Consider the following 27,606-nt stretch of genomic DNA (forward strand, 5'->3'; position numbering starts at 1 on the left):
ATAGATAATGAAAACAATCGACTAATTTGACTATTAATTTAACTAATTTGATTACAGATTAAGTTATAGATTAATGATGTCTGTGAACAGAAAACATCATGACGATGTTTTAAACGCATGTGAGCGAGTGAGCGGCTGCAGGAGAAGCCTCTGGAGTAACTGTCAGGTGCAGGTCATGATATTAGACTGACTGTACATGGGAAACAGCATGTAAGAGGATCTATAAAAAGCAAGGAGCGTCTTAGATTTATAGTGTGAAGAAATGACAGTTCATACAGTTTTTAACCCTTTCCCCACCAGAGTTTTTTAAAAGTTGCCAGCCACTGCCAGCGTTTTTGGTCATTGATACAAAATTTCATGGACGACAGAATCTTTTGTTGTATAAATATCTGAAAACAAAAAACAAAACAAAAAACAGTTTTATTTTAGCTTCATGCATTCCTCTTTTATCAACACTTGAATGTGGTTAAGTTTATTTAAAAAGACAATATTTGAGCAAAAAGAAAACATTTTTGTCAAAGGCTTCATCCAGATCAAACACAGATCGAGTCCATCAATACCTCAAAGCTTCAGTCCTGTAGCTCATCCTGGGTCAACATTTCATTCAGGAACATTAGACAGGTTTAATTTATAAGATGTGATAAGATTAATGTTTGATAAGCGCTTTATATTTTACATGTGCGTCAGCAATGCTTCCATCGCTTGTTTCTGCTGCTTCTCCAGTGTTTTGATCAGTAGATTCATTAATCTTTCAGATGATGTGTAACAGCACCCCCTACTGTATAACAGTGAAAACACGGATTGCTGGGAAATTCCGTCAATGGCGGGGAAAGAGTTAATTTAGCAATTTACAAGCCATTGTTTCTATTTTGTGCATAATGTATAACATTGTATGTATTATAGACACCTTCAGTTTACACATTTATTTGAATGGCAACATTGGGCTGGATGTGGAATAACATACTTTACAAATAAATGTTTAAACCAGCCCAGGGTGGTTAATCTGATTAATCAAACAAATAATTGGCCAATTAATTGATAATCAAAATAATCATTAGTTGCAGCCCTACATTAAAGTCTTGTAAGATGTTAATAATCCAGCTGCTGTACTGAAGGTCTTACACACACACACACACACACACACACACACACACGTACGTCTCACCTTCCTGGTGGAGCGTGAAGGGGGGGGCGTGGCCTCGGCTGCCTGTCTCACTGCACACATCATGATGTCAATCAGCGCACTCTCCAGCTCGTCCTCCACACCTGCATACACACACACATCATGACGTCAATCAGCGCACTCTCCAGCTCATACTCCTTCCTACAGCGCACACACACACACACACACACACACACACACACACACTCACCTCCTTCCTGCAGCAAGAGTGATGTCATCACATCCCAGTCTTTTAGCTCCGCCCCTGCAACGTCCCACAGACTATCGACTAGATACGCAGCGTGATCATGATACTGACACACACACACACACACACACACACACAGAAGACATTTAACACACACATATCTACAGTCACAGGCTGTTCATCTGGTTACAATATCAACATACAGTGAAGTACGTGAACACCAGGAGCCTCATTTATGTAACGCACGTACGTACGATCAGATTTAATCGGAAATTACATGGAATTTGTCTTGCATCAAAATTGAGGAACAAATTGGGGTTTATAAAGGCAGAAACTAAGATGACTAAGTTCTTATGAATTCTTATAATTATGGCAACATCCTCTATGAACATCTAGTGAATCACTGTATGCTTTGTTCACTTAAATTATTAAGCAGTTGATAACGTGACCCTTTCTGCCTTTTTGTCTTTCTGCATTCAAATCCATTTGGCTCAAAGATCTGAGGGTGTGTGAGTGTGTTCTGAGGGTGTGAGTGTGCTTTGAGGGTGTGTGAGTGTGCTCTGAGGGTGTGTGAGTGTGTTCTGAGGGTGTGTGAGTGTGTGTGAGTGTGCTCTGAGGGTGTGTAAGTGTGCTCTGAGGGTGTGTGAGTGTGTGTGAGTGTGCTCTGAGGGTGTGAGTGTGCTTTGAGGGTGTGTGAGTGTGTTCTGAGGGTGTGTGAGTGTGTGTGAGTGTGCTCTGAGGGTGTGTGAGTGTGCTCTGAGGGTGTGTGAGTGTGCTCTGAGTGTGTTCTGAGGGTGTGTGAGTGTGCTCTGAGGGTGTGTGAGGGTGTGTGAGTGTGCTCTGAGGGTGTGTGAGTGTGCTCTGAGGGTGTGTGAGTGTTCTGAGGGTGTGTGAGTGTGCTCTGAGGGTGTGTGAGTGTGCTCTGAGGGTGTGTAAGTGTGTTCTGAGGGTGTGTGAGTGTGCTCTGAGGGTGTGTGAGTGTGCTCTGAGGGTGTGTGAGTGTGCTCTGAGGGTGTGTGAGTGTGCTCTGAGGGTGTGTAAGTGTGTTCTGAGGGTGTGTGAGTGTGCTCTGAGGGTGTGTAAGTGTGTTCTGAGGGTGTGTGAGTGTGCTCTGAGGGTGTGTAAGTGTGTTCTGAGGGTGTGTGAGTGTGCTCTGAGGGTGTGTGAGTGTGTTCGAGGGTGTGTGAGTGTGCTCTGAGGGTGTGTAAGTGTGTTCTGAGGGTGTGTAAGTGTGTTCTGAGGGTGTGTGAGTGTGCTCTGAGGGTGTGTGAGTGTGTTCGAGGGTGTGTGAGTGTGCTCTGAGGGTGTGTGAGTGTGCTCTGAGGGTGTGTAAGTGTGTTCTGAGGGTGTGTGAGTGTGCTCTGAGGGTGTGTGAGTGTTCGAGGGTGTGTGAGTGTGCTCTGAGGGTGTGTGAGTGTATTCTGAGTGTGTTCTGAGTGTGCTCTGAGGGTGTGTGAGTGTGTTCTGAGGGTGTGTGAGTGTGCTCTGAGGGTATGTGAGTGTGCTTTGAGGGTGTGTGAGTGTGTTCTGAGGGTGTGTGAGTGTATTCTGAGTGTGTTCTGAGGGTGTGTGAGTGTGTTCTGAGGGTGTGTGAGTGTGTTCTGAGTGTGTTCTGAGGGTGTGTGAGTGTGTTCTGAGGGTGTGTGAGTGTGTTCTGAGTGTGTTCTGAGGGTGTGTGAGTGTATTCTGAGTGTGTTCTGAGGGTATGTGAGTGTGTTCTGAGTGTGTTCTGAGGGTGTGTGAGTGTGTTCTGAGGGTGTGTGAGTGTGCTCTGAGGGTGTGTGAGTGTGTTCTGAGGGTGTGTGAGTGTGTTCTGAGGGTGTGTGAGTGTGTTCTGAGGGTGTGTGAGTGTGTTCTGAGGGTGTGTGAGTGTGTTCTGAGGGTGTGTGAGTGTGTTCTGAGGGTGTGTGAGTGTGCTCTGAGGGTGTGTGAGTGTGTTCTGAGTGTGTTCTGAGGGTGTGTGAGTGTGCTCTGAGGGTGTGTAAGTGTGCTCTGAGGGTGTGTGAGTGTGCTCTGAGGGTGTGTGAGTGTGTTCTGAGTGTGTTCTGAGGGTGTGTGAGTGTGCTCTGAGGGTGTGTGAGTGTGTTCGAGGGTGTGTGAGGGTGCTCTGAGGGTGTGTGAGTGTGTTCGAGGGTGTGTGAGTGTGTTCTGAGTGTGTTCTGAGGGTGTGTGAGTGTGCTCTGAGGGTGTGTAAGTGTGCTCTGAGGGTGTGTGAGTGTGCTCTGAGGGTGTGTGAGTGTGCTTTGAGGGTGTGTGAGTGTGCTCTGAGGGTGTGTGAGTGTGTTCTGAGTGTGTTCTGAGGGTGTGTGAGTGTGCTCTGAGGGTGTGTGAGTGTGCTCTGAGGGTGTGTGAGGGTGTGTGAGTGTGCTCTGAGGGTGTGTGAGTGTGTTCTGAGTGTGTTCTGAGGGTGTGTGAGTGTGTTCTGAGGGTGTGTGAGTGCTCTGAGGGTGTGTGAGTGTGTTCTGAGGGTGTGTGAGTGTGTTCTGAGGGTGTGTGAGTGTGTTCTGAGGGTGTGTGAGTGTGCTCTGAGGGTGTGTGAGTGTGTTCTGAGGGTGTGTGAGTGTGTTCTGAGGGTGTGTGAGTGTGCTCTGAGGGTGTGTGAGTGTGCTCTGAGGGTGTTTGAGTGTGTTCTGAGGGTGTGTGAGTGTGCTCTGAGGGTGTGTGAGTGTGTTCTGAGGGTGTGTGAGTGTGTTCTGAGGGTGTGTGAGTGTGTTCTGAGGGTGTGTGAGGGTGTGTGAGTGTGTTCTGAGGGTGTGTGAGTGTGCTCTGAGGGTGTGTGAGTGTGTTCTGAGGGTGTGTGAGTGTGTTCGAGGGTGTGTGAGTGTGCTCTGAGGGTGTGTGAGTGTATTCTAAGGGTGTGTGAGTGTGCTCTGAGGGTGTGTGAGTGTGTTCTGAGGGTGTGTGAGTGTGCTCTGAGGGTGTGTGAGTGTGCTCTGAGGGTGTGTAAGTGTGTTCTGAGGGTGTGTGAGTGTGCTCTGAGGGTGTGTGAGTGTGTTCTGAGGGTGTGTGAGTGTGCTCTGAGGGTGTGAGTGTGTTCGAGGGTGTGTGAGTGTGCTCTGAGGGTGTGTAAGTGTGTTCTGAGGGTGTGTGAGTGTGTTCTGAGGGTGTGTGAGTGTGTTCTGAGGGTGTGTGAGTGTGCTCTGAGGGTGTGTGAGTGTGCTCTGAGGGTGTGTAAGTGTGTTCTGAGGGTGTGTGAGTGTGCTCTGAGGGTGTGTGAGTGTGCTCTGAGGGTGTGTGAGTGTGTTCGAGGGTGTGTGAGTGTGCTCTGAGGGTGTGTGAGTGTATTCTGAGTGTGTTCTGAGGGTATGTGAGTGTGCTTTGAGGGTGTGTGAGTGTGTTCTGAGGGTGTGTGAGTGTATTCTGAGTGTGTTCTGAGGGTGTGTGAGTGTGTTCTGAGGGTGTGTGAGTGTGTTCTGAGTGTGTTCTGAGGGTGTGTGAGTGTGTTCTGAGGGTGTGTGAGTGTGTTCTGAGTGTGTTCTGAGGGTGTGTGAGTGTGCTCTGAGGGTGTGTGAGTGTATTCTGAGTGTGTTCTGAGGGTATGTGAGTGTGTTCTGAGTGTGTTCTGAGGGTGTGTGAGTGTGTTCTGAGGGTGTGTGAGTGTGTTCTGAGGGTGTGTGAGTGTGCTCTGAGGGTGTGTGAGTGTGTTCTGAGGGTGTGTGAGTGTGTTCTGAGGGTGTGTGAGTGTGTTCTGAGGGTGTGTGAGTGTGCTCTCAAGGTGTGTGAGTGTGCTCTCAAGGTGTGTGAGTGTGTTCTGAGTGTGTTCTGAGGGTGTGTGAGTGTGTTCTGAGTGTGTTCTGAGGGTGTGTGAGTGTGTTCTGAGTGTGTTCTGAGGGTGTGTGAGTGTGCTCTGAGGGTGTGTGAGTGTGTTCTGAGGGTGTGTGAGTGTGCTCTGAAGGTGTGTGAGTGTGTTCGAGGGTGTGTGAGTGTATTCTGAGTGTGTTCTGAGGGTATGTGAGTGTGCTCTGAGGGTGTGTGAGTGTGTTCTGAGGGTGTGTGAGTGTGTTCTGAGGGTGTGTGAGTGTATTCTGAGTGTGTTCTGAGGGTATGTGAGTGTGCTTTGAGGGTGTGTGAGTGTGTTCGAGGGTGTGTGAGTGTATTCTGAGTGTGTTCTGAGGGTATGTGAGTGTGCTTTGAGGGTGTGTGAGTGTATTCTGAGTGTGTTCTGAGGGTATGTGAGTGTGCTTTGAGGGTGTGTGAGTGTGTTCTGAGAGTGTGTGAGTGTATTCTGAGTGTGCTCTGAGGGTGTGTGAGTGTGCTCTGAGGGTGTGTGAGTGTGTTCTGAGGGTGTGTGAGTGTGCTCTGAAGGTGTGTGAGTGTGTTCGAGGGTGTGTGAGTGTATTCTGAGTGTGTTCTGAGGGTATGTGAGTGTGCTCTGAGGGTGTGTGAGTGTGTTCTGAGGGTGTGTGAGTGTGTTCTGAGGGTGTGTGAGTGTATTCTGAGTGTGTTCTGAGGGTATGTGAGTGTGCTTTGAGGGTGTGTGAGTGTGTTCGAGGGTGTGTGAGTGTATTCTGAGTGTGTTCTGAGGGTATGTGAGTGTGCTTTGAGGGTGTGTGAGTGTATTCTGAGTGTGTTCTGAGGGTATGTGAGTGTGTTCTGAGGGTATGTGAGTGTGCTCTGAGGGTGTGTGAGTGTATTCTGAGTGTGTTCTGAGGGTATGTGAGTGTGCTCTGAGGGTGTGTGAGTGTGTTCTGAGGGTGTGTGAGTGTGTTCTGAGGGTGTTCTGAGGGTGTGTTCTGAGGGTGTGTGAGTGTGTTCTGAGGGTGTTCTGAGGGTGTGTTCTGAGGGTGTGCGAGTGTTCTGAGGGTGTGTGAGTGTGTTCTGAGGGTGTGTTCTGAGGGTGTGCGAGTGTTCTGAGGGTGTGTGAGTGTGTTCTGAGGGTGTGTGAGTGTGCTTTGAGGGTGTGTGAGTGTGCTCTGAGTGTGTTCTGAGGGTGTGTGAGTGTGCTCTGAGGGTGTGTGAGTGTGCTCTGAGGGTGTGTGAGTGTGCTCTGAGGGTGTGTGAGTGTATTCTGAGTGTGTTCTGAGGGTGTGTGAGTGTGTTCTGAGGGTATGTGAGTGTGCTCTGAGGGTGTGTGAGTGTATTCTGAGTGTGTTCTGAGGGTATGTGAGTGTGCTTTGAGGGTGTGTGAGTGTATTCTGAGTGTGTTCTGAGGGTGTGTGAGTGTGTTCTGAGGGTATGTGAGTGTGCTCTGAGGGTGTGTGAGTGTATTCTGAGGGTATGTGAGTGTGCTCTGAGGGTGTGTGAGTGTATTCTGAGTGTGTTCTGAGGGTATGTGAGTGTGCTTTGAGGGTGTGTGAGTGTATTCTGAGTGTGTTCTGAGGGTGTGTGAGTGTGTTCTGAGGGTATGTGAGTGTGCTCTGAGGGTGTGTGAGTGTATTCTGAGTGTGTTCTGAGGGTATGTGAGTGTGCTCTGAGGGTGTGTGAGTGTGTTCTGAGGGTGTGTGAGTGTGTTCTGAGGGTGTTCTGAGGGTGTGTTCTGAGGGTGTTCTGAGGGTGTGTTCTGAGGGTGTGCGAGTGTTCTGAGGGTGTGTGAGTGTGTTCTGAGGGTGTGTGAGTGTTCTGAGGGTGTGCGAGTGTTCTGAGGGTGTGTGAGTGTGTTCTGAGGGTGTGTGAGTGTGCTTTGAGGGTGTGTGAGTGTGCTCTGAGTGTGTTCTGAGGGTATGTGAGTGTGCTTTGAGGGTGTGTGAGTGTGCTCTGAGTGTGTTCTGAGGGTGTGTGAGTGTGCTCTGAGGGTGTGTGAGTGTGCTCTGAGGGTGTGTGAGTGTGCTCTGAGGGTGTGTGAGTGTGCTCTGAGGGTGTGTGAGTGTATTCTGAGTGTGTTCTGAGGGTATGTGAGTGTGCTCTGAGGGTGTGTGAGTGTGTTCTGAGTGTGTGTGAGTGTGCTCTGAGTGTGTTCTGAGGGTGTGTGAGTGTGCTCTGAGGGTGTGTGAGTGTGCTCTGAGTGTGCTCTGAGGGTGTGTGAGTGTGCTCTGAGGGTGTGTGAGTGTGCTCTGAGGGTGTGTGAGTGTGTTCTGAGGGTGTGTGAGTGTATTCTGAGTGTGTTCTGAGGGTATGTGAGTGTGCTTTGAGGGTGTGTGAGTGTGTTCTGAGGGTGTGTGAGTGTATTCTGAGTGTGCTCTGAGGGTGTGTGAGTGTGCTCTGAGGGTGTGTGAGTGTGTTCTGAGGGTGTGTGAGTGTGCTCTGAGGGTGTGTGAGTGTGCTCTGAGGGTGTGTGAGTGTATTCTGAGTGTGTTCTGAGGGTTTGTGAGTGTGCTCTGAGGGTGTGTGAGTGTGTTCTGAGGGTGTGTGAGTGTATTCTGAGTGTGTTCTGAGGGTATGTGAGTGTGCTTTGAGGGTGTGTGAGTGTGTTCTGAGGGTGTGTGAGTGTGCTCTGAGGGTGTGTGAGTGTGCTCTGAGGGTGTGTGAGTGTGTTCTGAGGGTGTGTGAGTGTATTCTGAGTGTGTTCTGAGAGTATGTGAGTGTGCTTTGAGGGTGTGTGAGTGTGTTCTGAGGGTGTGTGAGTGTATTCTGAGTGTGCTCTGAGGGTGTGTGAGTGTGCTCTGAGGGTGTGTGAGTGTGTTCTGAGGGTGTGTGAGTGTGCTCTGAGGGTGTGTGAGTGTATTCTGAGTGTGTTCTGAGGGTTTGTGAGTGTGTTCTGAGTGTGTGTAAGTGTGTTCTGAGGGTGTGTGAGTGTGCTCTGAGGGTGTGTGAGTGTTCTGAGGGTGTGTGAGTGTGTTCGAGGGTGTGTGAGTGTGCTCTGAGGGTGTGTGAGTGTATTCTGAGTGTGTTCTGAGGGTGTGTGAGTGTGTTCTGAGGGTGTGTGAGTGTGTTCTGAGTGTGTTCTGAGGGTATGTGAGTGTGCTTTGAGGGTGTGTGAGTGTGTTCTGAGGGTGTGTAAGTGTGTTCGAGGGTGTGTGAGTGTGCTCTGAGGGTGTGTGAGTGTTCTGAGGGTGTGTCAGTGTGCTTTGAGGGTGTGTGAGTGTGCTCTGAGGGTGTGTGAGTGTGTTCGAGGGTGTGTGAGTGTGCTCTGAGGGTGTGTGAGTGTATTCTGAGTGTGCTCTGAGGGTGTGTGAGTGTGTTCTGAGGGTGTGTGAGTGTGTTCTGAGGGTGTGTGAGTGTGCTCTGAGGGTGTGTGAGTGTATTCTGAGTGTGTTCTGAGGGTGTGTGAGTGTATTCTGAGTGTGCTCTGAGGGTGTGTGAGTGTGTTCTGAGGGTGTGTGAGTGTGTTCTGAGGGTGTGTGAGTGTGCTCTGAGGGTGTGTGAGTGTATTCTGAGTGTGCTCTGAGGGTGTGTGAGTGTGTTCTGAGGGTGTGTGAGTGTGCTCTGAGGGTGTGTGAGTGTATTCTGAGTGTGCTCTGAGGGTGTGTGAGTGTGTTCTGAGTGTGCTCTGAGGGTGTGTGAGTGTGTTCTGAGGGTGTGTGAGTGTGCTCTGAGGGTGTGTGAGTGTGTTCTGAGGGTGTGTGAGTGTATTCTGAGTGTGCTCTGAGGGTGTGTGAGTGTGTTCTGAGGGTGTGTGAGTGTGCTCTGAGGGTGTGTGAGTGTGTTCTGAGGGTGTGTGAGTGTATTCTGAGTGTGTTCTGAGGGTGTGTGAGTGTGTTCTGAGGGTGTGTGAGTGTGCTTTGAGGGTGTGCGAGTGTTCTGAGGGTGTGTAAGTGTGTTCGAGGGTGTGTGAGTGTGCTCTGAGGGTATGTGAGTGTGCTTTGAGGGTGTGTGAGTGTGCTCTGAGTGTGTTCTGAGGGTGTGTGAGTGTGTTCTGAGGGTGTGTGAGTGTGCTCTGAGGGTGTGCGAGTGTTCTGAGGGTTTGTAAGTGTGTTCTGAGGGTGTGTGAGTGTGTTCTGAGGGTATGTGAGTGTGCTTTGAGGGTGTGCGAGTGTTCTGAGGGTGTGTAAGTGTGTTCGAGGGTGTGTGAGTGTGCTCTGAGGGTGTGTGAGTGTTCTGAGGGTGTGTCAGTGTGCTTTGAGGGTGTGTGAGTGTGCTCTGAGGGTGTGTGAGTGTGTTCGAGGGTGTGTGAGTGTGCTCTGAGGGTGTGTGAGTGTATTCTGAGTGTGCTCTGAGGGTGTGTGAGTGTGCTCTGAGGGTGTGTGAGTGTGTTCGAGGGTGTGTGAGTGTGCTCTGAGGGTGTGTGAGTGTATTCTGAGTGTGTTCTGAGGGTGTGTGAGTGTGCTCTGAGGGTGTGTGAGTGTGTTCGAGGGTGTGTGAGTGTGCTCTGAGGGTGTGTGAGTGTGCTCTGAGGGTGTGTGAGTGTGCTCTGAGGGTGTGTGAGTGTTCTGAGGGTGTGTGAGTGTGCTCTGAGGGTGTGTGAGTGTATTCTGAGTGTGTTCTGAGGGTGTGTGAGTGTGCTCTGAGGGTGTGTGAGTGTGTTCGAGGGTGTGTGAGTGTGCTCTGAGGGTGTGTGAGTGTTCTGAGGGTGTGTGAGTGTGTTCTGAGGGTGTGTGAGTGTGTTCTGAGGGTGTGTGAGTGTGCTCTGAGGGTGTGTGAGTGTGCTCTGAGGGTGTGTGAGTGTATTCTGAGTGTGTTCTGAGGGTGTGTGAGTGTGTTCTGAGGGTGTGTGAGTGTGCTCTGAGGGTGTGTGAGTGTATTCTGAGTGTGTTCTGAGGGTGTGTTCTGAGTGTGTTCTGAGGGTGTGTGAGTGTGCTCTGAGGGTGTGTGAGTGTGTTCTGAGGGTGTGTGAGTGTATTCTGAGTGTGTTCTGAGGGTGTGTGAGTGTGCTCTGAGGGTGTGTGAGTGTGTTCTGAGGGTGTGTGAGTGTGTTCTGAGGGTGTGTGAGTGTGTTGTGTGAGTGTGTTCTGAGGGTGTGTTAGTGTGTTCTGAGGGTGTGTGAGTGTGTTCTGAGGGTGTGTGAGTGTGTTCTGAAGGTGTGTGAGTGTGCTCTGAGGGTGTGTGAGTGTGTTCTGAGGGTGTGTGAGTGTGTTCTGAGGGTGTGTTAGTGTGTTCTGAGGGTGTGTGAGTGTGTTCTGAGGGTGTGTGAGTGTGTTCTGAGGGTGTGTCAGTGTGCTCTGAGGGTGTGTGAGTGTGTTCTGAGGGTGTGTGAGTGTGTTCTGAGGGTGTGTGAGTGTGCTCTGAGTGTGTTCTGAGGGTGTGTGAGTGTGTTCTGAGGGTGTGTGAGTGTGCTCTGAGTGTGTTCTGAGGGTGTGTGAGTGTATTCTGAGTGTGTTCTGAGGGTGTGTTCTGAGGGTGTGTGAGTGTGCTCTGAGGGTGTGTGAGTGTGTTCGAGGGTTTGTGAGTGTGCTCTGAGGGTGTGTGAGTGTTCTGAGGGTGTGTGAGTGTGCTCTGAGGGTGTGTGAGTGTATTCTGAGTGTGTTCTGAGGGTGTGTGAGTGTGCTCTGAGGGTGTGTGAGTGTGCTCTGAGGGTGTGTAAGTGTATTCTGAGTGTGTTCTGAGGGTGTGTGAGTGTATTCTGAGTGTGCTCTGAGGGTGTGTGAGTGTGTTCTGAGGGTGTGTGAGTGTGCTCTGAGGGTGTGTGAGTGTGCTCTGAGGGTGTGTGAGTGTGTTCTGAGGGTGTGTGAGTGTGTTCTGAGGGTGTGTGAGTGTGCTCTGAGGGTGTGTGAGTGTATTCTGAGTGTGTTCGAGGGTGTGTGAGTGTATTCTGAGTGTGTTCGAGGGTGTGTGAGTGTATTCTGAGTGTGCTCTGAGGGTGTGTGAGTGTATTCTGAGTGTGTTCGAGGGTGTGTGAGTGTATTCTGAGGGTGTGTGAGTGTGCTCTGAGGGTATGTGAGTGTGCTCTGAGTGTGTTCTGAGGGTGTGTGAGTGTGCTCTGAGGGTGTGTGAGTGTGCTCTGAGTGTGTTCGAGGGTGTGTGAGTGTATTCTGAGGGTGTGTGAGTGTGCTCTGAGGGTATGTGAGTGTGTTCTGAGGGTGTGTGAGTGTATTCTGAGGGTGTGTGAGTGTGCTCTGAGGGTGTGTGAGTGTGTTCTGAGGGTGTGTGAGTGTATTCTGAGGGTGTGTGAGTGTGCTCTGAGGGTGTGTGAGTGTGTTCGAGGGTGTGTGAGTGTATTCTGAGGGTGTGTGAGTGTGCTCTGAGGGTGTGTGAGTGTGTTCTGAGGGTGTGTGAGTGTATTCTGAGTGTGTTCTGAGGGTGTGTGAGTGTGCTTTGAGGGTGTGTGAGTGTGTTCTGAGGGTGTGTGTGTGTGGGTGAGTGAGTGTGTTCTGAGGGTGTGTGTGTGTGTGTTCTGAGTGTGTTCTGAGGGTGTGTGTGTGTTCTGAGGGTGTGTGAGTGTGCTCTGAGGGTGTGTGAGTGTGCTCTGAGGGTGTGTGAGTGTGTTCTGAGAGTGTGTGAGTGTATTCTGAGTGTGTTCTGAGGGTGTGTGAGTGTGCTTTGAGGGTGTGTGAGTGTGTTCTGAGGGTGTGTGTGTGTGGGTGAGTGAGTGTGTTCTGAGGGTGTGTGTGTGTGTGTTCTGAGTGTGTTCTGAGGGTGTGTGTGTGTTCTGAGGGTGTGTGAGTGTGTTCTGAGGGTGTGTGTGTGTTCTGAGGGTGTGTGTGTGTTCTGAGTGTGTTCTGAGGGTGTGTGTGTGTTCTGAGGGCAGGGGCGTAGTTTATGGGGGGGATGGGGGGGAGGTAACCCCCCCAATATTCAAATCCATCAGTTACAACCCCCCCAATATTTCAACATTAAAATCACAGTAGATCAAATGAAAAATGTGTAGAATTCATTTATTTTGTAACAATAATTTTGTTCCTAATCAAATATGAGTTTGTCATAATAAATCAGACAAAAATACTCCCCCTCCATTGAACCGATTGGTAACGCCCAACCAATGAGTCGCACTTTCACCAAAACAACGCGAGTGGTGTTTGAATGGGAGAGCACACCACGGGTAACGTTAGCGCCAAAAATGAAGAGAAGTGCTGCACAGCGGACTATATTTAACTGCTGGTCAGAGAGGGATGCAAAAAAAAATAAAGCATGTACTGAGAATGAGGTATGAGAATATTGTGTAATAGCTAAGTACACACCACATATATTTTAGCTAGCTAATCCATTGCAATGTATTTAGCTATAACTATCAGTATAACAAGTTACCAAAGCAGCTGTCTGTTTTGCTAGTTTATTTTTCAATAGTGTCTGTAATTATCAATGACAAAAGTATTCACATCGGTGTTTGTTTTCTTCCTAAATTAATCTGACTTTTGAACGAATTGGATGAATGAACGATTTAAGTGGCTCACTCATTAAAACAGTGAAACGCTGCCGCCTACTGGCGGTTTCAATACTTAATTTCTTTCTTTTGATAATCTCTACTATGTTAGAATTTTATGAATGATCATTATACATAAATTTCATAACGTTATGAGGTGTATAAAATCTTAACATGTTTTTATAACAGATTCGAGGTAAATATAGCAGCAGGGTAGAAAAGTCAGCAGAGGGAGAGGAGGAGCAAGTGATCAGGTAAAGAAGATGCCATTCAATCAATAAAATAAAATAGGAAACAGTATAGAAAAACAGCAGCTTTGTAAAGATAGGCTATACATTAATGCCTTTAATGTTTTAAAGACTCCAGTAAACAGCTTTATACTAAGTCAAGTTCCTAAGGCTGTCAAGAAACTGTTTTACATTCCGGCTTGTCTCTATCACAGTGAGCAACAGGGAGAAGACAACAGACAGGCAGCTCTTTCAGACAAACGGGTAAGAAAACAGGGAGGGGTACAGAAATGTTAAAAAATGTTTGATCATCAGATTATTATACATCTTTAAAAGTATGCTGTGATTTTTATGAGTTTTTTTTTTAATGAGGATTGGTCAATTAAAAATAGTCAAATGTTTTTGTTTTTTTTAAATAGATATTAAGAATAGATTGTATACAGTGTGGTTTAATAATTTGTTAGTTTTTGGTGTTTTAGTTGTATGTCTTAGTGGTTTTGTTCTTATATCAGATCCAATGTGAAAGTAGCAGCAGATTAAACCAATCAAAAGAAGGACAGGAAGAACATCTGATCAGGTAATGACATAAAAACACTAATGAAAAGTTCATTCAGTCAATAAAACTGGCTAAAACTGTAATACGTGTACATTACAGTGAGGGACAGAGTGAGGGACAGGGTGAGGACAATAGTCAAACAGCAATTTCAGATGAGCAGGTAAGAATAAAACATTTCTGATAGGGAAGAATTTTTGATATGACAAACTAAATGTACAATTTTCTATACTGTACACAATATACTAGGGAGCTATTTGGTGTGTAACAGTGTTGTAATGTCAGTTTCAGAATGAACCTAATGTTAGAGACCAGCTGAGCACAGACAACAGGGACAGAGAAGATTCAGAAATCGTCACTTGCTTAAAGCCTGTACATCCTGATCCCAAGTTTATAGAAGTACAGACTAGAGCAAACTATGTGCTACACTTTCAGCAAAAATGGTTTCAGATGTTCCCATGGCTGCATTACAGTACCACATTAAAAGGGGTTTTATGCTTTTATTGTGCAAAAGTCCTCTCAAAGAAGACAATGCTTGCCTCTAAGATGGATCCTGCCTTTGTGAGTACTGGTTTTAGGAACTGGAAAAAGGCAGTTGAAAAGTTTACAGCCCATGCTAAAAGCCAATCCCACTGCCATGCAACAACTGTGTATGCTCAGGAAACAAACAGCATAGCATCACAGCTTTCCTCAGTTGTTTCTAGACAACAGGAGGAAGCAAGAAATGCATTGCTAAAGATTGTAGGGTGTATTCAGTATTTGGCTCGACAAGGTATTGCATTGAGAGGCCATGCTGAAGAGAGGGGGAATTTTTCCCAACTTCTAAAATGCATGGGAGCAGATGATCCAGCCCTTGACAAGTGGCTAGCACAAAAGCATAATTACACAAATCCTCAAATTCAGAATGAACTACTTGGCATAATGAGCAATGACATCATCAGAGGAATAGCTAATAACATTCAGTCCCTTACTGTTACTCAGTTTGCCTTAATTGTTGATGGAACACAAGATGTCTCAGGTACAGAGCAAGAGTCTATTTGTCTTCGTTATGTTGACCATGATTTGATTCCTCATGAGGAATTCATTGGTTTTTATGCAGTGACAGAAACTACAGGAGAGAGTCTTGCAAAAATGGCAATGGATGTACTCTCTCGATTACATTTGCCATTATCTGGATTGCGTGGCCAGACATATGATGGTGCAGCCAATATGTCTGGCAAATACTCAGGAGCACAGGCTGTAATTAAAAAGAAACAGCCTTTATCTTTATATGTGCACTGTGGAGCACATTGTGTAAACCTAGTTACCCAAAAGGCATGCACAGCTTCAAAACTGCTGCGAAATTCTCTTGACTGGGTGCATCAGCTAGGAAATCTGTATAGCCTGTCTGGTAAATTCAAAGAAAAGTTTAACCAGATTGCTAGGGCAGATCATGGTATCGCAAGCCCTCTAAAGCCTCTCTGTCAAACACGATGGACAGTACGACACCAAGCTGTAACATCTGTTCTCAAGCAGTATGATTCTGTGCTTACTTCCTTAGAGGAAATGTCAAACAGTAATGCTCCTAGTGCAGCCACCGCCAATGGCTTGCACCAACAATTTCTCAAAGGCCAGACCTTACTGGGTCTTGTGTTGGCAGGAGCTGTGATTGGAGAATTGGAGTGTTTGAATGCTTCTCTCCAAAGAAAGACACAGACTATATCTGGCATGAAAGCTGCCATTTCTTGTGTTCAGTCTGTCTTGAAAGACAAAAGAAATGAAGATGCCTTTCAAAGTCTTTTTGAGCAAGCAAATGTGATTGTGGATTCTCTAAATCTAGAGCCTATCAAAGTTCCAGAACCAAGGGGACTTCCTAAGCGTTTTAGTACAGATGCAAGCACATACAAGCCAAAAACTGCAACAGAGTATTACAGAGTTGAGTTTTATCAGGTGCTTGATGTTGTTGAGTCAGAGCTCAATGAACGTTTTCATCAGAAAGATCTGCTGACCTTGCAGAAACTAGAGGACACTCTGCTCAGTGGACAAATTGATTCAGTGTGTTGTGAGTATCCTGAGATCAACAGCCAGTTGCTTGCAGTTCAGTTACCAATGTTTAGGCATAACTACCAATTTGGATCCAGTATGGAGGCAGCAAACATTCTTAAAGGTTTGTCAGTGGAAGTCCGTGGTCTTTTCAGTGAAGTGGAAACTCTGGTCAGGTTGCTTCTGGTTGTACCAGTGTCATCTTCTGAAGCAGAAAGGAGCTTTAGCGCCCTTAGAAGGTTAAAAACTTGGCTACGCTCAAGTATGTCACAAAAGAGACAGAATCATGTGGCAGTTTGTCATGTCCACCAAGACAAGTTGGACCTCTTAGACAACAAGTTGGTGTGCCAAGAATTTGTTGTTGGTTGTGAGAGACGCAAGCAGATATTTGGAGCTTTCATTTAAACTGTGTAATCATAATCACTGTTCTGTGCCTTTGACTAAGTGGTGTATCTAAATTTCATGTTTACAGTTGTCAAGAGCCGATGTGTTTCCCTTTTAAAAAAATTGAAATGCATTAAGTTGGAATGTAAAAATCTTAAAATAAATATCTAAATGTTGTCTATTTCATATTTGTATATGTTGAATTTGTAATCAGTTAAAGCATGTAGATAGATAGATAGATAGATAGGAAGAAATAAATTATCCAATAACAATACACATTCAAAAAATTTTTTTGAAATAATTAACAGGCAGCATACAACGTTCAACCCCCCCAATGTTCAAACCAAATCTACGCCCTTGTCTGAGGGTGACTGAGTGTGTTCTGAAGGTGTGTGTGTGCACTAGTTTCCTTTAGGTACTAACATCCACACCAATCATTGAAAGTCTTGGCAAAAAACATTCATGCATTCTTAAGTGAAACTAAACACTTTACGGTCACTGCATGCACACGGATCATGTGATCTGTGAGAGGAAAGAGAGAAGCAGGTGCATGATGGGATTGAGTGGTTCACCTCGCTCTTAATGAAGAAATGAGCCAGCAAACGGAGAAAAGAAACACTGCGTTTGTCTGAGCGCCCGTCTAACACACTGCACAACCTGCACACAAGATCACAACACATGACGGTCCGTGACGTGTGTGTGTGTCAGGGTTCCTGCAGGTTTCAGTTAGTCAAATTTAAGACCTTTTTAAGACATTTTAAGACCATAAAGATTGAAATTTAAGACCTACACGACGCATTGCCAAAAAATATTAAAATCAAAGAATTCATTTTATTTCAATGAATTCAGTAATTGAAAATGCATGAACTTAATTTACAGATAAAGCAATCACATTAGTAACCTTCCAGACCCAACAACGCGTGTCAGAGAAAAGAACAGAATCAGATATAAAAAAAATTATAGAAAATTGTACTTTGCATATTATAGGCCTAATGTAAAAAACACATAATTAGATGATTTTAGTTGATCATAGTTGATCATAACTAGAGATGAAATGACATGAACATTTCACTTAATTATTATAGTGCCAAAAATTATCACTGTTATCACAGAATCCTGTTCAAAGTACTAATACTACACAATGAAATCAATTCACCAAGTTTTATGTCGAAAAACAGCAACAAATAAAATTAGCATCAATACGCACTAACATAAACATTAAAATAATACGATTAAAAATGATAGCCAGATTTTAAGTGTCTTGCAACATGTTATACTAACATGTACAAGTTCAAATTAAGTTGACAAAAAAGGTTTTTATAAAAAGATAAACCTCACATATTTCAGACTTTAATTTATCTTTTTTGACTCATTCTTTTTATAAAAAAATGATTTAGTGACATTTAAAATACACTTTAGCTTATCTTTTATTATTAATAGTAAAATTCGGTCCGATTTTCCCGTGGCGTCTGTCGTTGCTATGCAACTCCACAATGACAAAAAAGTTTTAGTGGCTAATGGATTTCCACCGCCGAGAAACGCTTGCTGGAGCTCTGCTACAAGATGTATTTACGGAGAAGAGAAACACACCCGTAGTGTTTGGGTGCACACGCATCCTTCATGTCTTTCTTCATGTCGCTGCGCCTGGAAATAAACGAGCGCGTCGCTTCTATTATAAGCGCTTACCGCACGCCTACATTTGAATGAACTTGAGCGTGAAAAAGACGCGATATGTGAACTGCCTCTTGGCGAGCGACTTCGATACTTTTTTGCTACTTTGTAATAACTTTCTGCGGCAGCGTTTCTGGAAATGAACGACGGTAAAACCTTTTTTAAGACCTGACTAAATGAAATTTAAGACCGCGGATGAAAATCTGTCTGTTTTTAAGTCGTTTTAAGGCCTTAAATTTAAAGTTCAGAATTTAAGACATTTTAAGACTTTTTAAGACCCCGCGGGAACCCTGGTGTGTGTGTGAAGAGATGATGATGATGATGATGATGATGATGATGAACGTACATGTGGTACAGGAATGCTCCGGCTGCGCAGGCGAGACCTCGGTGTGTGGAGAAAACCAGAGGATACACAGCAGCGCACTCCTCTTCACTCAGGCCCTCTTCTGTCTGCCTGCACACACACACACACACACACACACACACACACACCATCAATGCTGATGTTTATAAGCATAGACATGCGTTCAGCAGTGACATCACTTCCTCTTGAGAACCGGATGAAGCTCCAGCTGAAACTCACTGTTGGATGAGCAGCAACAGCTTCACCGCTTCCACAGCCACATCTGAGTCTTTATCCAGGACCATACACACCATCCGTTCCTGAGGAGAAGCACACACACTCATCATCCTCATCTCTCCACACACACACACTGCACTCGCACTACACACACACACACACACACACTGCACTCGCACTACACACACACACACACACACTGCACTCGCACTCCACACACACACACTGCACTCACACTGAACACACGCTGCACTCGCACTACACACACACTGCACTCACACTGAACACACACTGCACTCGCACTACACACACACACACACACACTGCACTCACACTGAACACACACTGCACTCGCACTACACATACACACACACTGCACTCACACTGAACACACACTGCACTCGCACTACACACACACACACTGTACACTGCACTCGCACTGAACACACACTCACTGCACTCACACTGAACACACACTGCACTCGCACTGAACACACACTGCACTCGCACTACACATACACACACACTGCACTCACACTGAACACACACTGCACTCGCACTACACATACACACACACTGCACTCACACTGAACACACACTGCACTCGCACTACACATACACACACACTGCACTCACACTGAACACACACTGCACTCGCACTACACACACACACACACTGCACTCACACTGAACACACACTGCACTCGCACTACACATACACACACACTGCACTCACACTGAACACACACTGCACTCGCACTACACACACACACTGCACTCACACTGAACACACACTGCACTCGCACTACACACACACACTGCACTCGCACTACACACACACAGACACTGCACTCACACTGAACACACACTGCACTCGCACTACACACACACACACTGCACTCGCACTACACACACACTGCACTCACACTCCACACAAACACACACACTGCACTCTCACTCCACACACACATACACTGCACTCTCACTCCACACACACTGCACTCGCACTACACACACACACACTGCACTCTCACTCCACACACACTGCACTCGCACTACACACACACTGCACTCGCACTACACACACACACACTGCACTCACACTGAACACACACTGCACTCACACTGAACACACACTGCACTCGCACCACACACACACACACTGCACTCTCACTCCACACACACTGCACTCACACTCCACACAAACACACACACTGCACTCTCACTCCACACACACTGCACTCGCACTACACACACACACACACACATACTGTACACTGCACTCACACTGAACACTCACTGCACTCGCACTACACACAAACACACACACTGCACTCTCACTCCACACACACACACTGCACTCACACTCCACACACACACACTGCACTTACACTCCACACACACACACTGCACTCGCACTGAACACACACTGCACTCACACTCCACACACACACACCCTGCACTCACACTCCACACACACATACACACTGCACTTGCACTGAACACACACTCACACTGAACACACACTGCACTCGCACTGAACACACACACACACACACACACTGCACTCGCACTCCACACACTGCTCTCGCACTCCATACACACACACACTGAACACACACTGCACTCGCACTACACACACACATTCACACTCCACACACACACACACACACACACACACACACACACACACATAAACTGCACTCACACTCCACACACACTGCACTCACACTCCACACACACATACACTGACTGCACTCACACTCCACACACACTGCACTCGCACTACACACACACTGCACTCACACTCCACACACACATACACTGACTGCACTCACACTCCACACACACTACACTCACACACAGCACTCACACTCCACACACACTGCACTCACACTCCACACACACATACACTGACTGCACTCACACTCCACACACACTGCACTCGCACTACACACACACTGCACTCACACTCCACACACACATACACTGACTGCACTCACACTCCACACACACTACACTCACACACAGCACTCGTACTCCACACACACTGCACTCACACTCCACACACACACACTACACTCACACACAGCACTCGTACTCCACACACACTGCACTCGCACTACACACACACACACACACACACATTCACACTCCACACACACTGCACTCGCACTACACACACACACACACACACACATTCACACTCCACACACACTGCACTCACACTCCACACACATACACTGCACTCACACTCCACACACACATACACTGCACTCTCCCTCCACACACACTGCACTCACACTCCACACAAACACACACACTGCACTCTCACTCCACACACACTGCACTCGCACTACACACACACACACACACACACACACACACAATCACACTCCACACACACTGCACTCACACTCCACAAACACATACACTGCACTCACACTCCACACACACATACACTGCACTCACACTCCACACACACATACACTGCACTCACACTCCACACACACATACACTGCACTCTCACTCCACACACACTGCACTCACACTCCACACAAACACACACACTGCACTCACACTCCACACACACATACACTGCACTCTCACTCCACACACACTGCACTCACACTCCACACAAACACACACACTGCACTCTCACTCCACACACACTGCACTCGCACTACACACACACACACACTGCACTCTCACTCCACACACACTGCACTCACACTCCACACAAACATACACTGCACTCGCACTCCACACACACACACACACACACTGCACTCTCACTCCACATACACTGCACTCACACTCCACACACACACACACACACACACTGCACTCTCACTCCACACACACTGCACTCACACTCCACACAAACATACACTGCACTCGCACTCCACACACACACACACTGCACTCTCACTCCACACACACTGCACTCACACTCCACACACACACATACACTGCACTCACACTCCACACACACATACACTGCACTCTCACTCCACACACACTGCACTCACACTCCACACACACACACACACACTGCACTCTCACTCCACACACACTGCACTCACACTCCACACACACTGCACTCACACTGAACACACACACACACACTGCACTCACACTCCACACACACTGCACTCACACTCCACACAAACATACACTGCACTCGCACTCCACACACACACACACTGCACTCACACTCCACACACACTGCACTCACACTCCACACACACTGCACTCACACTGAACACACACACACACACTGCACTCACACTCCACACACACTGCACTCACACTCCACACAAACATACACTGCACTCGCACTCCACACACACACACACTGCACTCACACTCCACACACACTGCACTCACACTCCACACACACACACACACTGCACTCACACTCCACACACACATACACTGCACTCACACTCCACACACACACACACACTGCACTCTCACTCCACACACACTGCACTCACACTCCACACAAACATACACTGCACTCGCACTCCACACACACACACACTGCACTCTCACTCCACACACACTGCACTCACACTCCACACACACACACACACTGCACTCACACTCCACACACACATACACTGCACTCACACTCCACACACACATACACTGCACTCACACTGAACACACACACACACACACACACTCACACTCCACACACATACACTGCACTCACACTGAACACACACACACACACACTCACACTCCACACACATACACTGCACTCACACTGAACACACACACACACACACTCACACTCCACACACATACACTGCACTCACACTGAACACACACACACACACACACTCACACTCCACACACATACACTGCACTCACACTGAACACACACACACACACACTCACACTCCACACACATACACTGCACTCACACTCCACACACACATACACTGCACTCACACTCCACACACACATACACTGCACTCACACTGAACACACACACACACACACACTCACACTCCACACACATACACTGCACTCACACTGAACACACACACACACACACTCACACTCCACACACACACACTGCACTCACACTCCACACACACACACTACACTCACACACAGCACTCGTACTCCACACACACTGCACTCGCACTACACACACACACACACACACACATTCACACTCCACACACACTGCACTCGCACTACACACACACACACACACACACACACATTCACACTCCACACACACTGCACTCACACTCCACACACATACACTGCACTCACACTCCACACACACATACACTGCACTCACACTGAACACACACTGCACTCGCACTACACACACACACACTGCACTCGCACTCCACACACACTGCACTCACACTCCACACACACAGACACTGCACTCACACTGAACACACACTGCACTCGCACTACACACACACAGACACTGCACTCACACTGAACACACACTGCACTCGCACTACACACACACACACTGCACTCGCACTCCACACACACTGCACTCACACTCCACACAAACACACACACTGCACTCTCACTCCACACACACTGCACTCGCACTACACACACACACACTGCACTCTCACTCCACACACACTGCACTCGCACTACACACACACTGCACTCGCACTACACACACACACACTGCACTCACACTGAACACACACTGCACTCACACTGAACACACACTGCACTCGCACCACACACACACACACTGCACTCTCACTCCACACACACTGCACTCACACTCCACACAAACACACACACTGCACTCTCACTCCACACACACTGCACTCGCACTACACACACACACACACACATACTGTACACTGCACTCACACTGAACACTCACTGCACTCGCACTACACACAAACACACACACTGCACTCTCACTCCACACACACACACTGCACTCACACTCCACACACACACACTGCACTTACACTCCACACACACACACTGCACTCGCACTGAACACACACTGCACTCACACTCCACACACACACACCCTGCACTCACACTCCACACACACATACACACTGCACTTGCACTGAACACACACTCACACTGAACACACACTGCACTCGCACTGAACACACACACACACACACACACTGCACTCGCACTCCACACACTGCTCTCGCACTCCATACACACACACACTGAACACACACTGCACTCGCACTACACACACACATTCACACTCCACACACACACACACACACACACACACACATAAACTGCACTCACACTCCACACACACTGCACTCACACTCCACACACACTACACTCACACACAGCACTCGTACTCCACACACACTGCACTCACACTCCACACACACACACTACACTCACACACAGCACTCGTACTCCACACACACTGCACTCGCACTACACACACACACACACACACACATTCACACTCCACACACACTGCACTCGCACTACACACACACACACACACACACATTCACACTCCACACACACTGCACTCACACTCCACACACATACACTGCACTCACACTCCACACACACATACACTGCACTCTCCCTCCACACACACTGCACTCACACTCCACACAAACACACACACTGCACTCTCACTCCACACACACTGCACTCGCACTACACACACACACACACACACACACACACACACAATCACACTCCACACACACTGCACTCACACTCCACAAACACATACACTGCACTCACACTCCACACACACATACACTGCACTCACACTCCACACACACATACACTGCACTCTCACTCCACACACACTGCACTCACACTCCACACAAACACACACACTGCACTCACACTCCACACACACATACACTGCACTCTCACTCCACACACACTGCACTCACACTCCACACAAACACACACACTGCACTCTCACTCCACACACACTGCACTCGCACTACACACACACACACTGCACTCTCACTCCACACACACTGCACTCACACTCCACACAAACATACACTGCACTCGCACTCCACACACACACACACACTGCACTCTCACTCCACATACACTGCACTCACACTCCACACACACACACACACTGCACTCTCACTCCACATACACTGCACTCACACTCCACACACACACATACACTGCACTCACACTCCACACACACATACACTGCACTCTCACTCCACACACACTGCACTCACACTCCACACACACACACACACTGCACTCTCACTCCACACACACTGCACTCACACTCCACACACACTGCACTCACACTGAACACACACACACACACTGCACTCACACTCCACACACACATACACTGCACTCACACTCCACACACACATACACTGCACTCACACTGAACACACACACACACACACACACTCACACTCCACACACATACACTGCACTCACACTGAACACACACACACACACACACTCACACTCCACACACATACACTGCACTCACACTGAACACACACACACACACACACTCACACTCCACACACATACACTGCACTCACACTGAACACACACACACACACACACTCACACTCCACACACATACACTGCACTCACACTGAACACACACACACACACTCACACTCCACACACATACACTGCACTCACACTCCACACACACATACACTGCACTCACACTCCACACACACATACACTGCACTCACACTGAACACACACACACACACTCACACTCCACACACATACACTGCACTCACACTCCACACACACATACACTGCACTCACACTCCACACACACATACACTGCACTCACACTGAACACACACACACACACACACACACTCACACTCCACACACATACACTGCACTCACACTGAACACACACACACACACACACTCACACTCCACACACACACACTGCACTCACACTCCACACACACACACTACACTCACACACAGCACTCGTACTCCACACACACTGCACTCGCACTACACACACACACACACACACACATTCACACTCCACACACACTGCACTCGCACTACACACACACACACACATTCACACTCCACACACACTGCACTCACACTCCACACACATACACTGCACTCACACTCCACACACACATACACTGCACTCTCCCTCCACACACACTGCACTCACACTCCACACAAACACACACACTGCACTCTCACTCCACACACACTGCACTCGCACTACACACACACACACACACACACACACACACACAATCACACTCCACACACACTGCACTCACACTCCACACACACATACACTGCACTCACACTCCACACACACATACACTGCACTCTCACTCCACACACACTGCACTCACACTCCACACAAACACACACACTGCACTCACACTCCACACACACATACACTGCACTCTCACTCCACACACACTGCACTCACACTCCACACACACTGCACTCACACTCCACACACACATACACTGCACTCACACTCCACACACACATACACTGCACTCTCACTCCACACACACTGCACTCACACTCCACACAAACACACACACTGCACTCACACTCCACACACACATACACTGCACTCTCACTCCACACACACTGCACTCTCACTCCACACACACTGCACTCACACTCCACACAAACACACACACTGCACTCTCACTCCACACACACTGCACTCGCACTACACACACACACACACTGCACTCTCACTCCACACACACTGCACTCACACTCCACACAAACATACACTGCACTCGCACTCCACACACACACACACTGCACTCTCACTCCACATACACTGCACTCACACTCCACACACACATACACTGCACTCACACTCCACACACACATACACTGCACTCTCACTCCACACACACTGCACTCACACTCCACACACACACACACACTGCACTCTCACTCCACACACACTGCACTCACACTGAACACACACACACACTGCACTCACACTCCACACACACATACACTGCACTCACACTCCACACACACATACACTGCACTCACACTGAACACACACACACACACACACTCACACTCCACACACACACACTGCACTCACACTGAACACACACACACACACACACTCACACTCCACACACATACACTGCACTCACACTGAACACACACACACACACACTCACACTCCACACACATACACTGCACTCACACTGAACACACACACACACACACTCACACTCCACACACATACACTGCACTCACACTGAACACACACACACACACACTCACACTCCACACACATACACTGCACTCACACTGAACACACACACACACACACTCACATACACTGCACTCACACTGAACACACACACACACACACTCACACTCCACACACATACACTGCACTCACACTGAACACACACACACACACACTCACACTCCACACACATACACTGCACTCACACTGAACACACACACACACACACACTCACACTCCACACACATACACTGCACTCACACTGAACACACACACACACACACTCACACTCCACACACATACACTGCACTCACACTCCACACACACATACACTGCACTCACACTCCACACACATACACTGCACTCACACTGAACACACACACACACACACTCACACTCCACACACATACACTGCACTCACACTGAACACACACACACACACACTCACATACACTGCACTCACACTGAACACACACACACACACACTCACACTCCACACACATACACTGCACTCACACTGAACACACACACACACACACTCACACTCCACACACATACACTGCACTCACACTGAACACACACACACACACACTCACACTCCACACACATACACTGCACTCACACTGAACACACACACACACACACTCACACTCCACACACATACACTGCACTCACACTGAACACACACACACACACACTCACACTCCACACACATACACTGCACTCACACTGAACACACACACACACACACTCACACTCCACACACATACACTGCACTCACACTGAACACACACACACACACACTCACACTCCACACACATACACTGCACTCACACTGAACACACACACACACACACTCACACTGCACACACATACACTGCACTCACACTGAACACACACACACACACACTCACACTCCACACACATACACTGCACTCACACTGAACACACACACACACACACTCACACTCCACACACATACACTGCACTCACACTGAACACACACACACACACACACACTCACACTCCACACACATACACTGCACTCACACTGAACACACACACACACACACTCACACTCCACACACATACACTGCACTCACACTGAACACACACACACACACACTCACACTCCACACACATACACTGCACTCACACTGAACACACACACACACACACTCACACTCCACACACATACACTGCACTCACACTGAACACACACACACACACACTCACACTCCACACACATACACTGCACTCACACTGAACACACACACACACACACTCACACTGCACACACATACACTGCACTCACACTGAACACACACACACACACACTCACACTCCACACACATACACTGCACTCACACTGAACACACACACACACACACTCACACTCCACACTAGGGCTGAACGATATTCTGTTTTAACATCGACA

General features: G+C 47.9%; 1 protein-coding gene across 2 annotated transcripts in view; it reads right to left on the reverse strand.

Moving 5' to 3' along the window:
• stag3 (STAG3 cohesin complex component) overlaps window positions 1-27,606 on the reverse strand; it is a 91,603-nt gene that overhangs the window by 29,871 nt on the left and 34,126 nt on the right. For both annotated transcript variants that reach the window (XM_079892661.1, XM_079892662.1), the window contains exons 11-15: window positions 17,924-18,003; window positions 17,687-17,794; window positions 16,242-16,326; window positions 1,374-1,476; window positions 1,166-1,266 (exon numbers count right to left, since the gene is read on the reverse strand). In XM_079892661.1, the coding sequence (XP_079748787.1) occupies window positions 1,166-1,266; window positions 1,374-1,476; window positions 16,242-16,326; window positions 17,687-17,794; window positions 17,924-18,003 (477 nt within the window). The remainder of the gene's footprint in view (window positions 1-1,165; window positions 1,267-1,373; window positions 1,477-16,241; window positions 16,327-17,686; window positions 17,795-17,923; window positions 18,004-27,606) is intronic.

The sequence above is a fragment of the Squalius cephalus genome, assembly GCF_949319135.1.
Source record: "Squalius cephalus genome assembly, chromosome: 14".
NCBI lineage: Eukaryota > Metazoa > Chordata > Actinopteri > Cypriniformes > Leuciscidae > Squalius > Squalius cephalus.